The sequence below is a fragment of the Triticum aestivum genome, chromosome 3A (genome assembly GCF_018294505.1).
Source record: "Triticum aestivum cultivar Chinese Spring chromosome 3A, IWGSC CS RefSeq v2.1, whole genome shotgun sequence".
Taxonomy (NCBI): domain Eukaryota; kingdom Viridiplantae; phylum Streptophyta; class Magnoliopsida; order Poales; family Poaceae; genus Triticum; species Triticum aestivum.
In genome coordinates this window covers 715421393-715437840 of record NC_057800.1, presented here as the reverse complement: position 1 = coordinate 715437840, position 16448 = coordinate 715421393, and the positions used below count along the sequence as shown (strand labels likewise).

Sequence of the window (16448 nt, the reverse complement as noted above, 5' to 3'; positions counted from 1 at the left end):
ACACCAAAACAAAACCAAAGTGACAGTGCAATAATACTACTTTCCATCTTCGAAAGTTAGGATACGAAGTCTGGTAGTCATTTACCAAGAAGGCAAGAATCCAAGATAGCTAGCAGATAACAGGTCTTGAAACCAAACCAGGGAGCTAAGCACCATTACAAGTACAAGAAAACCATTTCAAACCCTGGGACTATAATTGCTAACGCAACATTTACCACTAAACGGGGGCCAGCATGGCAATCAGATTCTTAATAACAGTAGGGCAGCTCCTGCTGAGATGATCGAATCCGTCACTGTCCAACAGAGCCCTAAGATTTGCCGGGGAGCTAAGAAAACTTAAGCATGCCTTCTTTAAGCCGTCACAGTGGTGCTGCTCAGCTAACGTCAGGACGGTCGTTACTGAGCCTCCATTGATGTACTTGCATAACCTATCCTCGCAAAAAAAAAAAAACCCTCTCCATGTTATACCTGTCCGCCGCAACAAGCAGATGCTGGCACATGACATCTTCATCTTCCTTCTTTGTCACCGGTAAGGAGTCGGTATACGCAAAACAGAGCAACGACTTGAACACCTCTGCCTCCATTTCATCTATGCGCACGTACTACACCTGCGGTGTCGCCCTCCTTCATACCGCCAAAGAGCTCCGCACTGAAGACTGGTGACCTGGCAGCAAGCACACAGCGGTGCGCTGCAAACGTATGACCATCAACCTCAAAAACCACGCCGGCGCCCTTCTCGGTCTTGAGGAGATCTCCGAGGTGCTGGTGCAGGTCAGATGGGGCGACAGAGACAAATGTTGCAGGGTGTCTTCAGGCAAATCCTCTGCACGGTAGTCGCTGATGACAACGATATCACACCTGATGGTGAAAGAATCGTCCTTGAGATGCTTCGACTTCTCCAAGTCTGCCCTTTTGATGAAATTCCAAAGCCCCCAGCCCTGCTGACTAGTGTGGTTGTGTACTTTTGCTGATGCCAGTGAAGGTGCTTGGTCCGTCACCTCGTCTACGAAACTGAATTTGTGTTGCGCCTTCACCGCCGTGGTGACACTGTCATCAAGAACAAGAAACACGGATATGGGAAACTATTCTGTAGAGCATAGGCTTTGGGACACTCCCTTATCTAGCCACTCATTTTTGCATCGCGATTCGTGCGAGTACATTTGTCTTTTTTGCTTCTCCCATATAGAACAACATATGAACTTCAAACTTGGCAGCTCAACAAAACATTCTTACTAGAATGTGGGGAAAAACTTTCAGAATTTTTCGTGCAATCTAAATACTAAAATGTACATTTTTTAATACAAAAAATCTAATTTCGTATATTTATGTTTGACAAAAAAATCTCAAAGTTTTTTCTCACATTCTAGTTAGAACGTTTTGGTGTCTTGCAAAGGTTGAAGTTCATATGTTCTTTTATTTTGAAGAAAAAAAAAGAGAAAATCTGATGTACAAAGTTAGTTATCTAGCACGGATCTCAAAACAATGTTGGAGGGTAAGGATAAGGGGTGTCCAGAAACCTGAGCTCTAAAAATCCGCGTCCACGGATATGTAGTCTGCGTTCTCTGAATTGAAGCCGTTGGGATGGTAATCGATGTGCCATCCGTGTCCTCCGAGGGTGAAAGGGCGGGACTTTATCTTATCTCCATTGGGGACGCCCTTGGTGCGGGAGTAGGCATCGATCTTGAGGAGGTGGCACCCGCTCGCTGTGGAGGCAATGATGGCGGAGGCAGACCGGGACGGCTTGCCGGCGGCGGCCGACATGGTAGACCTGCTCCGGGGGATGGGGGAGCTGCGACTCTCCTCTGCCGTCTCCGGAAGTGTTGTTGATCTGGTAGGGTTTAGGGGACAATGCGGGGAGGCGAAAAGAGGAAGAAGGGGAACGAACAAGGAAGCGAAACACTGATTTTATTCCGAGAGAAGGGAAAAAAATGAGACGACAGTCCAACTCCCAACGGCCCAAAGTAGTTCTTTTTAGAGCCACAGCCCAAAGCAGTTAGTACTTTTTTTTGCGGGTGACCAAAGCTGATTGAATTCCACATATAGTGGGATAATGCTTACATTATGTGGTTGGCCAAACCACACATGACTTCCTGGGACTAGATTAAGAGCATATTACAAAAACCCCTATTTTCGGGGATGATTTTGCTCTCACATTTCACCACCTGGGTGAAAGCAACGTGAGAGCCTACCGAGTATGGACACGTGCATTATTTTGGGAGGCTGGTGTGTACAGTTCCCCTAGTGACTGTAGGCCTTGGATGAAAATTTTCTTAACGTGATGGGCATACAAGGCAGCGGACGCTAGCTAGCCAGAAGCAGTAAAAGGGAAATGTATGCATAGACAAATGTATGCAATTTTTTTGCCTTCACAACTGATCATTTGTTGGCTTTAATTAACTGAATGTGAAATACGCAATTTTTTAGTCCGGTTACCGAACAAATTCAGCAAGTGAAAGGCTAATTTGCTTGTTGATTGTAAAGGGTGATTTGTTATTTCCTCAATCTTGAATCAAAGATTTGATCTTCCATTCTGGAGACGATTAATTTCGAACATATAATTGCACATTTTATTTCTAAAAAATACTAGAAAGATGAGGCTTTTCAGTGGAACATGTGCTTAAATATTACCTTTCCTCTTTTAGTATTATATTATTTATGCCAATTATAAGAAGTAACATGGAACATATGCTTAAATATTACCTCTCCTCTTTTAGTATTATATTATTTATGCCAATTATAAGAAATAACAAGCACTTTGAAGTTATATAACAAAATGAAAGCACACTTTTGCTTATCTGAATTCTTAGGGCCTCATTTTACATTTCGCACCGGGACCTCAAATTCCTGGAGACGGCCCTGGTTGTGCCGTGTGTGTTGCGTGGCCTAGATGTGTGTGTGCGGATGGGTGGGCGCACGTTTTCTGTGTCCGTGGTGTGCGTGCTGTGATGTGCTCTGTAGCCGCAAAATGTAGCTGATATTATCTCCTTTTCCCATGTTCTATGTGCGTCTCTTCCCACGTTTGGCTTCTACTTGAGACGGTACCAAGTGACACCGAGCCTTCCTCAATCTGGCCTCCTCTCCGGCTCGATGCCACCCTATTCACTGGCCTCCTACAAGGGCACCGCCACTACACCAATCGGCCGAAAAACGAATTTCAGAAAATATCTCCATGCAGTCATAGCACCTCCTACTATTCCCATCCACGTAACTAAATATCCCCCAACACTGCATGTAGATTTTTGTACTTGCATAAGTTTGTTATGGGAGTATCAATCCACTGGTCGAGTAGTATAAGCTGCAAATGAATGTTATGCATTTTGTAGTCCTATTAAGAAAGTGGCGATGTGCATTTCCTACTTTCTTTCTTTTTTTTGAGGGTGTATTTCCTACTTTCTAATATGTAGCACTCATGCTAATAATAAATCTATCCTCTCCATTTTGCATTCATGCATAGATTGCCTTTTTGTAATTACAAACTTATGCATGTAGATTTTTTATTTCAACTTTAAATTCAGACAAAACAATGACATCAAATATGTGCACGACGTATCAATGTGGCGCGGCATGTAACAATGGCCTTTACGATCCGTATAAATACAATGCATCACCTGGCGTGGCGTGCCGCCGCGCGGGCTATGCTAGTATCTAGCTAAGCTATGAGCTTCTACGTTACTGTCTCGGCCTTCAAAAATAAAACTACAAGAAAAAGTGGTAGAATGAGCCATGAGCCTTGAGCAATGTCCCACACTACTTGTTTCGCATCTGACGCTACCACAAAATGCTGCAAAAGGAGGTCCTCGACTGCACAGAGTGCCTCCCTACAGGCCAGCGCCTCCAAGGTCATTGGATCATCCACTCCTTGCACCACCAAAGTAGTACTACCCAAATAGTTCCTGTCGGCATCCCCTCACAGCACCGCTGCGGAACCGCCCCGTCCTGGTCTCATGGCAGCGTCCACATGAAGCTTAGCATGGTTCGCTGGAGGGGCTCTTGGGCGAGTTCTTCTGTGTATGCCCCCTTCTACCCTTGAGATCCCAACCGGCTTGCTTTCTTTAATACTTTCCAACTCTCCAATGAACCTTGTGGTGAAAGAGAAAAGTGATTGAGGACTCTGAAAAATCCCCTCCTGGATAGATTTCCGCCTTGCCGACCAGATAGCCCACAAAGTGATGGCTAACTTCACAAAATGAGCATGTGATAATGCCTCCATTTGTGTAAAAAGCCACTATTTAGCATTTGGTTCACTGTTGTCCACCAGCGACTGTCCAATCCCCTCCTCGACCATCTCTCAAGTGCATCTGGAAGTAGTACATTCCAGGAGGGAGTGGCGCCACGAGACCGGGGCCCCACAAATTAAAGACCGCATGCCGAAGAGTTTGACATGTGTCGATGAGAGCGAACATCTTCGGTTGGCAAAGATTGTTTTGAGAGTCTCCATAAGAACATTCTAATTTTTCATGGCACTTGCATTTTCCACAGAGCTTTCCAATCGTTCTACTCACCTCTAGTGCCTGACGGACCAGCATCGCCATTCAACCAAGCCTCGCGCCGTTGCCTTGTGGATACTAACATGTTATATGCTGATCCGGTGGAAAACTGTCCATTTTTCTCGAAATGCCAACACCAAAAATCTGTGATATTACGGGTGCACAGCGGTATGCTGGTGATAACTTTCACGTCAAAAGGTAGAAAGACCTCCCGAACCCTTTGTATGTCCCATGTTGTTGTGGTTGGATCAATGATCTCTGAGACAAACCGAGGCGGATTTGCTATCATGCTTCCATATGGATGGAGCATCTCGTCCCTAGGTAACCACTTCAGTCCAAATACCTATGTTCTGCCAGTTCCCAATTCTCTTTATTAGCCCTTGCTTGAGAATGTCTAGCCCTTCTATTATGGCTCTCCAAATTTGGCTCGGATGGGATCCGAGACAAGCTTCAAGAATTGATGAACTGGATAGTAAACACTTCTAAGGATGTGAGCACTCAGGGAATCTGGGTTTTGAAGCAAACGCCATGCTTGTCTTGCCAACATAGCAAGATTAAAAAGCTCGAAGTCTTTGAAACCCAGTCCCCCATGTTTTTTGGTTGAGTCATATCTTTCCAGGATACCCAATGTGGCTTGCGTTGACCTTCTTTGCTACCCCACCAAAACTTCCTTATGAGCATATTCAAGTGTTCGCACAAACCTCTGGGTAATTTGAAACAAGACATGGAATATACTGATACCACCTGAGCAACCGCTTTAACAAGAACCTCTTTCCCAGCAGTGGACAAAGACTTCTCTATCCATCCTTGAATCCTACTCCACAGTCGGTCCTTTAAATATTGCAATGCACCATTCTTTGAAGAACCGATGTCAGAAGGCATTGCCCAAGTATTTGTTCTTCAATGTCTCATTTGGAACATGCAAAAGGCCCTTGATGTCATTGCGAATATTTTCTGGAAACCCTTTGCTGAAAAAGATGGATGATTTTGCATGATTTATTTGCTGGCCAGAAGCTTGACAATAAATATCCAGAACTTGGTTCACCTCCGTTGCCCCTATACCATTCGTCTTAAAAAATAGCAGGCTATCATCTGCAAAAAAATAAGTGGTTTACCGGTGGCGCCGAGGGTTCCACTTGAAGCCCACTCAAGTTTGATGACCCGCTTCTTGACTTTAAGAGGTACGAAAGGCCCTCTGCTGCTAACAAGAACAAGTATGGAGGCAATGGGCCCCCTTGTCAGATTCCACGAGATGGCTTAAACTCCTCTAGTTTCTACTGAGCTCACAAGGTTCATGACAATATCCACCGATTTAGTATTGAAACCCAGCTTAAGCATAATTGCCTGTAAATAGTACCATTCAAGTCTGTTGTACGCTTTCATCATACCAAAGCAGTTACTAAAACCCAAGAATAACAAACTCAAATTTTGTATCGGCCCAACAACAACGATAGCTAGCTGTAACATGGTACGGAAAACATTACTAAAAAAAGGCATTTCCTAAACGGCGCCCTCTGCGTCCGATACAGTTGTTTGTGCAATAAGGCGCACAGCCCCCGATCCGCACTGGGCCGGCCCGTCCTACTCTTTTTTCCCCCATCTCTCAAAATCCTCAAAAAAAAGGGTGCGCTTGAAAGATTCGAATCCTTCACCCCCACCGTCTCTGTATGAGTGCAATAACCACCCGGGGCAACGTCATTTAGTGACTCAGAGCAACTTTTACATTTCTTGAAATAAAGAATGTGAATCTGTCTTCTTTTTTTCTTTTTGGCCGGTTTTTTCTTCTGTTCTTTCTTCTTTATTCTATTTTTCAATTTCGTGAACCTTTTTTGATTTTGCGATCTTTTTTGTGAACCTTTTTTGGATTTGTAAACTTTTTTTTTCAAAATTGATGAACTTTTTTCAAATTCGATGAATGTTTTTCCAAAATTGATGAACTTTCTTTGTGAACCTTTTCTGAATTCGTGAGCCTTTTTAAAAATTGATGAACTTTTTTCAAATCCAATGAAGTTCTTTTCAAAAACCATGAACTTTGTTCAAATTTAATGATTTTTTTAAAATTGATGAACTGTTTTTCAAAATTGATGAAATTTTATTCAAATTTGATGACCTTTAAAAAATGATGAACATTTTATAAATTTGATGAACTCTTCCAAATTTGGTGAACATTTTTTTCAAGTTCAATGAACTCTTTTTAAATTCGATGAACCTTTTTGAAGTTTGTTAAAAGATATCAAAATACGCACACTTTCAAATTCATGACTTTTTGAAAAAAATAGATCACATTTTTAAAAGTCAACGGTTGACCATTCAGCTGGCCAAACGTGACTTTTTTGTCAGGGGCTGGTCCACGACTTTGTGGCCTCAGAGGGAGGGGAGCGGTCGAAGCGATCGAACAGGGAACCGTTGAAGCGCTCACCTCAGATGGGCCGGTCCACAAACAGGGGCTTGTGAGCGCCCTTTCCTCCAAGTGGCGCCTTCAGCGCCACTTAGGAGCTCCCTAGAAAAACATGGAGCATTGCTTTCTCACGATTGTTGTCACACAACTCTTACTTATAGTATAAAAATATGTTTGTGCAATATATAAGATAGTTTAGATCATTAAATTTAGTGCTCTAAACGATCTTGTATTTCTTTACGGAGGGAGTACTTTATTGTGCACATGGTACATACATATCTTTTTTAAGGGGAGGTACATACATATCTTAATGGTGCCTTTTAGAAAAAAGAGAAGAAGGATGCAAGTACTTCTGAATCAGGTGAACATTTTTAAGCATATAATAATTTTTATCCGGGGCAATGTTTTTTATTATTAGCGTAAACTTTCTATACGATATGTACATAAGCAAATTTCAAAAACCAACGAAGCATTTATAGTTTCACTAAAAATGTTTATTTTGCACATTGTTCTATTAAAATTTATTTGTAATTCCTTATCGTATATTTATTTTCTGAAAAAACAAAAGAAATAAGTGGGCTATGATCCTTACTGAAAATGTCATGTTGTCAATAGGCAATTCAATATTATTATTTTTGAAGAAAGGGTTTTCCCTCATTTCCATTACGAAATGCAACCCGAGCCAGCCACCAAAAGATTACAGGCCCATTGCAGAGCCGATTTTGTTTCTTTTTGTCACGGGCTCCTTAGATGTTCAAACACATTGAAATTTTACATGCACCTAGTGCGCATATCCACATTGAATGCATAAATTTCAGATTTTTTTTTGTTTTTACTATTCACCGTGAGCAGATAAGCCCGGATTCATAGATGAATTATCTTGCTTAGAAAGAACTCCACATTACCTATGAGGTTTTATAAAAGGATCACATAACCCTCTAAAACTTTAAAACTAGGTAACAATCCCAACAAGAAATACCTATGGGCTGCGAGGATATAGTGCATTTTAAACGAAATTGCTCTGCGTATGACTTCGTATGTACGATTCACGGCTGACCTAGTGATCCAACGATTGCTGTTGATGCATAGATTTGATCGGAGGGTGACTGAGCAAAGTCGTACAACATCGTACAAAAATTTATCGTACACCTAGCACTGCTCCATTTTAAAACAACAGTCATCCGATGCTCATTGGTTCTAATTCAAAACTGCACCTTTTTTCAAAAAGAAGGATAACCCTCGGTCTCTGTATCAAACGATGCACACAATCATCTCTATTGCATTATTCAACAAGGTCTTATAGAATAAATACATGAATCAACGCAAAGCCACATTTCTGACGGAAACTATCGCCCTACCTACAAGATTGATGATGTATCCTGACCTTGCATGAACACACATCATGAAATCTAATGGCCTCACCAAGCCACTCACCAGCTAGCCGGTAGCACCAACAGGTCTAGCAGACCCTCAACATGCACCACATGCGCACGCTATAGAATCTGTCACCTCCATCTTCCGTCGTCCTATCTTCAGGAGTAAACAATGCTTTGACCTTGGCAGACCCTTCTATCGTCGGCACCACCACGACGCCAGACAGCGCCGCCCTCCTGGGCGCCCCTCAAACAGTATCCAGCGTCGAGACCCCGCTGCACATTGCCACCAAAACTCGCCGTTGTCGATACTGTAGATGGCACGCTGCTCCACCTTGATCACCGCACAAGAAGCATGCGGAGACCTGCGCCCAACCACCAAAGCCAAACACTTGTCCCTTCAGCTGATGTACAACTCCAAAGATTATGCCCTGATGGGGTGACGACGTAGGAACCTCGCCATCATCTAATCCAAAATCCAAATCTGGGGTTTCCCCCGGGGCACACAGGGAACACGTATTGCTCCATAACACTCCAACGAGGTAACGACGCCCAAGGGTGCTGCCGTCCCCGGTTCCGGCCAAGGTTGAACCAAGCTTTCGCTGGCAAACTCGTGCCCATCACTGGCTGGTGCACCAAATCCTCCTTGACAGTCATCTAGCACGCCCCATGGGGACATCTCTGGTGCCGGGAAACTACCCACGACCGGAGCCGCATCGGTGTCACCACCCGGAACCGCCACGTCGCCTGGGTGACCCGTCGAAGATGAAAGAATCCTCACCATTGAGCCAGTGACGCTGGACGACGAACACATCGGAGCAGAACACCTACGCAGATCTCCGCCGCCACCATGACCACATCCCGGAGCCACGGCGGAGGAAGTCCCTGCCGCCGCCATCATCCCCCGCCCGAGTTTGCCCCGCGGCGCTTTGGCAGCGGTGAGGAGAGAGGCGGCGGTGGCTGAAGCCCTAGATCGGATCGGGAGGGAAGAAGGGGGTCAGGAGGGAGTGAGGAGATCAAAACTACACCTGGAACTCAAATATCAAGAAAGGACTGATTTCTTTTGCACATTTACAACATTTTAAGATGTCTAGTCGTGCCTAACTCACCCAGATCCTAGGACAAGGTGGTGCAATTTGAGGATCCTATATCTTACAAGCTGCAATAAGATACTCCCTCCGTCCCAAAATTCTTATCATGGAGTTGTGTAAACAGGGATGTATTAGTCACATTTTAGTGTTAGATGCATCCATATCTAGACAAATCTAAGACAAAAATTTTGGGACGTAGGTAATACACAAGAATTGCTTAACTTGACCGAAAGGAAAGTATCGAATCATCATTGCAACTTTGCATGGAATGGAATGTAAAGAGGGAAGCCTGTACTTTTACACTGTAACTGGAAATGCATGAATTTGCTCTCTGTAGAATACAGGAAAGAAGGTTCAGATCTGTACTCACAGTTCCAGACCAAACGCCTGACTGCATGAGTAACTGAATACTCCTTGGTGGATTTGAGTCAAGGTCTGAGATTTATTCAAAACCTGCAGCTCTTTCCCTGATTTGCAGTAGGCATCCAAAGAATTCAATGAAAAGAAAAACAGTAGCCAGAGAAATTGCAAGCCTGGTGAATATCAGTCAAGAAGGCTACTTAATAACAAAGTTATTGCTAAATAATGGGGAAAGAAGCACATAGCAACGCACTAACATAACAGAGGCAAACATAAGCATAGTTCTGCATGCATTTAGGATAAATTTAGCAATATGCCAGCACAAAAATGCCTAATTAGAAAATGTAAAAGATGTCAAATACTATCACTGGCAGAATGAGCATCGTGAATTAAATAATTATAAACATGGTCATAATTTTAGAATAGATGTGTGGCAAATAATCCCTCGTGATAGAGGCAACTCCTGATCAGAGATGCACTGATCCATGTTATTTTGATAGATGCTTTCCAGTAGTAAGATAGCTACCGAATCACAGAGCTATATAATTCATGGACTGCTACCTGATATCCAAGTACTTCCTGATATAAATTGATAAAGATTCAGACATGTAAGGAAACACCAAAACAGAAACAAAGTGACAGTGCTATAATACGTACTAGTTTCCATTTTCTTCAAAAGTTAGGATAGGTAGTCTGATAGTACTGAATCTAAGATAACTGCGGATAATGAGTCTTCCAACCAAACCAGGGAGCTAAGCATCATTGCTAGTACAAGAAAAGCATTTCAACCCCTGGAACTATAATTGCTAAAGAAACAATCACTACTAAATGAGGGCCGACATGGCAATCAGATTCTTAATAACAGAAGGGCAGCTCCTGCTGAGATGATCGAATCCGTCGCTGTCCAACAGAGCCCTAAGATGTGCCGGGGAGCGAAGAAAATTTAAGCATGCCTTCTTTAGGCCCTCACAGTGGTGCTGCTCAGCTAACATCAGGATGTTCATTATTGTGCCTGTGTTGATGTACTTGCATAGCTTTTCCTCGCAGATACTCTTCAGCCTCTCCATGTTATACCTGTCGGCCGCGACAAGCAGATGCTGGCACATGACATCTTCATCTTCCTTTTCTGTCACCGGTAAGGAGTCGGTATACGCAAAACAGAGCAACGACTTGAACACCTCTGCCTCCATTTCATCTATGCGCACCACACCTGCCGTGTCCCCCTCCTTCATACCACCAAAGAGCTCCGCACTGAAGACTGGTGATTGGGCAGCAAGCACACACCGGTGTGCAGCGAAAGTGTTACCACCAACCTCGAAAACCACATCGGCACCCTTCTCTGTCTTGAAGAGATTGCCGAGATGCCGGTGCAGATCAGATGGGGCCACAGTGACAAATGCTGGAGGAGTCTCTTGGGGCAGATCCTCTGCGCGGTAGTCGCTGATGACAACGATATCGCACCTGATGGTGAAGGAATCGTCCTTGAGATGCTCTGACTTCTCCAGGTCTGCCCTCTTGATGAATGTCTTGTATCCCCAGCTCTGCTGAGAACTGTAGCTGTGTACCGTTGTTGATACCAGCGAAGGAGCTTGGTTCGTTACCTCATCCGCAAAACTGAATCTGCGTTGCGCCTTCACTGCCGTGGTGACATTGTCATCAAGAACAAGGAACAGGGATATGTAGTCTGCGTACTCTGGTTTGGAGCCGTTGGGATGGTAATCGATGTGCCATCGATGTCCTCCAAGGGTGAAAGGGCGGGACTTTATCTTCTCTCCATTGGGTACCCCCTTGGTGCGGGAGTAGCCCTCGATCTTGAGAAGGTGGTACCCGCTCGCCGTGGAGGCAATGATGGCGGAGGCAGATCGGGACAGCTTGCCGGCGGCGGCCGACATGGTAGAGCTACTCCGGGAAATGGGGAGTTGAAAACTCTCCTCCGCCTTGCTTCAAGAAACTCTCATCCGCCGCCCCAGCACGGATTGATGGGTGATTGCTGCGGAAATGCTACTGATCTGCTAGGGTTTAGGGGACAATGTGGGTGGGGGAGGAGGAGGAAGAAGGGGAACGAATAAGGAGATGAGACAGTGGTGATTTTTCGAGAGAGAAGAGAAAAAGAGCTACAGCCCAGAGTACCAGCGGCTCGCACCCAAGACCACCAAACCCACAGTGTACTGGCCCAGCAAGAACAAAAGCTGGAACTTATCTGATTTGTTTTTTTACCCCTAAAAATTGATTTTGTTTTCCCCCTTTTTTCCCCCTAAAAAATATGATTTTTTTCCACCTTTTTTCTTGTTAGTTTATTTTAAAATTCATTTTGTCCACTTTTCCTTTCGATTAGTTTTCATAGTTTTTCATTTTTGGGGGGTTTCAAAATTCTATTTTGTTTTTTCTACTTCGATTTCAAGTTTTTCTTGTTTTAATTTGGTTCTTGGTTTTTATGCCTTTGTCAGTATACTCTCTCTCGAGCGGCGAGAACATTGCATCTTACTACCTCTGTCCTAGTTTATTGGTCATCTTCGTATTTTGTGCAAAATTTGACTATAGATTTAACATCCAATGATACTATTTTTTTGTGACATGCATTAATATTTTGTTAATTAAATTCATGGTCAAACTTAGTGCAGTGAGAATTATAGTGCGCACTTAGTGCAGTGAGAATTATACGTGCAAGAAAAACCCTGTGTGCAAGAAGGAACATTTTGGTTATGGGTTTCGCCGCGTGTGAAGTAATCAATCCGCTATTTTTTTCATTCATTGATCGAGTGGATTTAAGAGTTTTATTAGGTCATCGCACGCCAGAGAAGGTCCGTGAATTATTCAATCTATTTTTTCATCCATTCGAGGGGATTTTAAGGCATGAAGTTCAATAATATGGAAATGAGGCGGGTCTTCTCTTTTCCATGTACAAGCCACCGATGTGTACAACCGGAGTTAATTGTACTCCACTATTTCGCGTTCCTTGGTCGAGGGGATTTAAGGCTGAAGTTCCATAATGTGGGAGGTCGCCGGGTCTTTTCTTTTTCATGCATCTAGCTCACGTAGTCGGGTCTTCTCTTCTCTTTGCCTCGAGTAGGAATCCTCGAGAAATCTAGGGCCCTTTTGTAGATAGTTCAGCTAGCAATTCATCCATCTAGCTCACGTACTGAATTTAATTCCCTTTTTTAGAAAGCTCATGTACGAATCCATCCATGTTTCATTCAGTTTAATTCATCTATCCTTCATTCAGTTCACTACATATAGTTTTGCACACGTAAAAAAATTGTTAAGACTACATGTAAACGAGCAATATGGGACTATTAAACATATTTTGTTTTCCTTATTTCCTAGGTAGCTGGGCTAGCTAAATTGCATGGGGTGTGAAATTCTCAGACATCGGATTGACATGTGTTTGTAAGGTGTGAGTACAAATCCAGAAAGAAAGATGAGTTGAAGGATCGCACTCACGATCTCAAACACCTACACAGTGCTGCCATCGACTCGAATAAACATGTCCTGCTAACCAATGGCCAACGTAAATATTTAGGAATATACCGCAACATCAGATTTGAAACACTCTATGATTACTTTTATTTACTTAAAAAAATAATTATTATTATGAATTGCCGTATATTCTTGGAAACATGAACAAATTTGGAAATCCCAAACAATTTTCAAAACTGCAATTTGTTTTTTTAGAAGTTTCATACATTTTCAGAAATATAGAAACAAAATTTGAAATGGGAACATTTTCTAAAATTTACAAACATTTTTTTTCAAAAACACGAACCTTTTATAAGAACACAAGCATTTTTTGAATTTTTGAACAATTTTCAAAAATGGGAACATGTTTACCTTTCAGAACAATTTTAGAAAATGTGATTTTTAACGTGAACATTATTTGAATTTATGAGCATTCTCTAAAGCAAGAATATTTATCAAATTTGGAGCATTTTTTAAAATGTAAATTTTTAAGAATCTTGAACAATTTTGGAAAATACAATTTTTTTTGAGCTAGCTCACGTGCCAATACATCCATCCTTCGTCCGGCATAATAGATCCATACTTCATACATCTTATTACTACATGTAGTTTCACACACGTTTATAAATTGGTACGACCATATGTAAACAGCAATACGGGGCTATTTAAACTATTTTTATGTTTAATTCGTGAACATTTCACTACAATAAGATTTTTTTTTTCGAATTTGGGACATTTTTAATGTTTTTTTTTAAATCTCAAACAATTTTGTAAAACAGAAACATTTTTTCCGTTTTCAACAAATTTCAAAATGACAATTTTTTAATATCTGAACATTTTTAAAACGGGAATAAAATTTTAGAATTCTGAACATTCTTCAAAATTTTGAACGAAATTGACATTCTAAACATTTCATAAGAAAAATTTGATCAAAAAAGTAAAAATATACAAAAATAAAATTAAAAATGAAAAGTTAAAAAAGAAAGCGGAAATAAAAAGAAAAAGTAACATAAAATGTTAAATATAAAATGAACACAAAAATATGAAAACGGGCCGGCCCAGTCCAGGGCTATCTGTGCGAACCTCTGACTATCTGTCGCCCCGTGCGGCAAATAGGAGTTTCCCAGCTGCGTGGGCAGGGAAATAAGTGGGCTGGCTTTACTGGGCTTTAGCGCATGGCCCATGTACGAAATTCTGGATAAACTGTATTTCTTTTTCTAGCACATGGATGCACAAAAAATTAGTACCACCTCGAATAGTAAAAAAAGATCTATTCGCTGGTGAACAGATGAAAATTTTGGAGAAACGCACCTTGCTTTATTAGTAGGTATAGGTATAGGTATAGATATAGATAAATAGAAGAACTGCATGTACTTGTGAATAAGGTGAACATTTCTAAGCACACATATTTTTTATCCATGGCAACATTTTTTCATGAGTAGTATAACCATTTTACTAGCTCAGAGCCAAAAGAATCAAAGCACTATGTTTGGCCCAAGTCAAACATGTTTCAATTTGACTAAGTCTATACAAACATTAACATCCAAAACACCAAATTAGTCTAATGTGATTCTTTATGAATTTTTTTCGTACTATGTGTATTTGATGTTGTAGAGCTTGGCACACTTTTCTACAGGGTTGGTCAAACTTAAGCTTGTTTGGCTTTTGATAAATGTTGAACTTCATACATGCTGGGCTAATTTCAAAGACAAGCAAAGCATTTATAGTTTCCACTACAAATTTAGCGTCCACATTTGTTTGTTAATTTTATTTGTGTTTGTATCTTATGTTTATATGCTTTAAATGCATAATAAACTAGATGGCGCCCCGTGCGTTGTCACATAATTGGATATGTAGTTTCTAAATATTATGTAGAACGTTAATTCAGTTTTTACAATTCAACCTATGTGAGAGATTTCTTAACACAAAAAAGTTGTGCATGTCACAATCAAATGCAATCTGATTTGAAACCCGCATAAAATGCACTAATGCATGTTGCATGGCAAAGACTCTCAAGAGTAGACCGGATGAATGCTAGTGGATCCAGTTAGTAATCTAACATCTGCAACAATCTGGATGATGTGAAAGTATGCATGTTTTGAAAAAAAATGGAAATGGAGGCAAAAGATTTGTGATGCGGTGCATCCCACGAACATCCCCATGGATCTACAACCGTCTCATCAAGAGCCAAGAGGACCCATGACACGAGCACGAGCTAGAGCTCTCGAGAACGAGGTGACTTCTTTCCTTAGTGATATCACATATGATCCACTCGAGACATGGCTACTACCTAAATCCGATATGCTTGTTGGGTAACGTAGTAATTTCAAAAAATTTCCTACGCACACGCAAGATCATGGTGATGCATAGCAACGAGAGGGGAGAGTGTTGTCTACGTACCCTTGTAGACCGCAACGGAAGCGTTGACGCAACGTAGAGGAAGTAGTCGTACGTCTTCCCGATCCGACCGATCCAAGCACCGTTACTCTGGCACCTCCGAGTTCTTAGCACACGTACAACTCGATGACGCTCCTCGGGCTCCGATCCAGCAAAGCTTCGGGGATGAGTTCCGTCAGCACAACGGCGTGGTGACGATGATGATGTTCTACCGACGCAGGGCTTCGCCTAAGCACTACAACGATATGATCGAGGTGGAATATGGTGGCAGGGGGCACCGCACACGGCTAAGGAACGATCACGAGGATCAACTTGTGTGTCCTAGGGTGCCCCCCTGCCCCCGTATATAAAGGAGCAAGGGGGAGGCCGGTCGGCCCTATAGGGCGCGCCAAGGGGAGGGGGAGTCCTCCTCCTAGTGGGAGTAGGACTCCCCTTTCCTAGTCCAACTAGGAGACTTGAGGGGGAAGGAAAGAGAGGGAGAGGGAGAGGGAAAGGGGGGCCGCGCCCCCCCTCCTAGTCCAATTCGGACTCCCCATGAGGGGGGCGCGCCACCTCTTGGGCTGCTGCCCTCTCTCTCCCCTCAGGCCCAATAAGGCCCATTACTTCCCCCGGGGGGTTCCGGTAACCCCTCCGGCACTCCGGTTTTATCCGAAATCACCCGGAACACTTCCGGTGTCCGAATATAGCCGTCCAATATATCAATCTTTATGTCTCGACCATTTCGAGACACCTCGTCATGTCCGTGATCACATCCAGGACTCCGAACTAACTTCGGTACATCAAAATGCATAAACTCATAATAACTGTCATCGTAACGTTAAGCGTGCGGACCCTACGGTTCGAGAACAATGTAGACATGACTGAGACAAATCTCCGGTCAATAACC

At 42.7% G+C, this 16448-nt stretch overlaps 1 protein-coding gene and 1 pseudogene across 1 annotated transcript; both read right to left on the bottom strand.

Moving 5' to 3' along the window:
• Positions 1 to 217: 217 nt before the first annotated feature.
• Positions 218 to 1761, bottom strand: LOC123057241 (BTB/POZ and MATH domain-containing protein 1-like; annotated as a pseudogene).
• An 8595-nt stretch (positions 1762 to 10356) lies between these two features.
• Positions 10357 to 11807, bottom strand: LOC123059380 (BTB/POZ and MATH domain-containing protein 1). Its single transcript, XM_044481962.1, has one exon. The coding sequence runs from the start codon at positions 11599 to 11601 to the stop codon at positions 10534 to 10536; it is 1068 nt and encodes a 355-aa protein (XP_044337897.1). The 5' UTR covers positions 11602 to 11807; the 3' UTR covers positions 10357 to 10533.
• Between the last annotated feature and the right edge of the window lie 4641 nt (positions 11808 to 16448).

Bases quoted from the DNA above. Each gene is read 5' to 3' on its own strand.
- LOC123059380 (XM_044481962.1), bottom strand. From the start codon at position 11,601: ATGTCGGCCGCCGCCGGCAAGCTGTCCCGATCTGCCTCCGCCATCATT.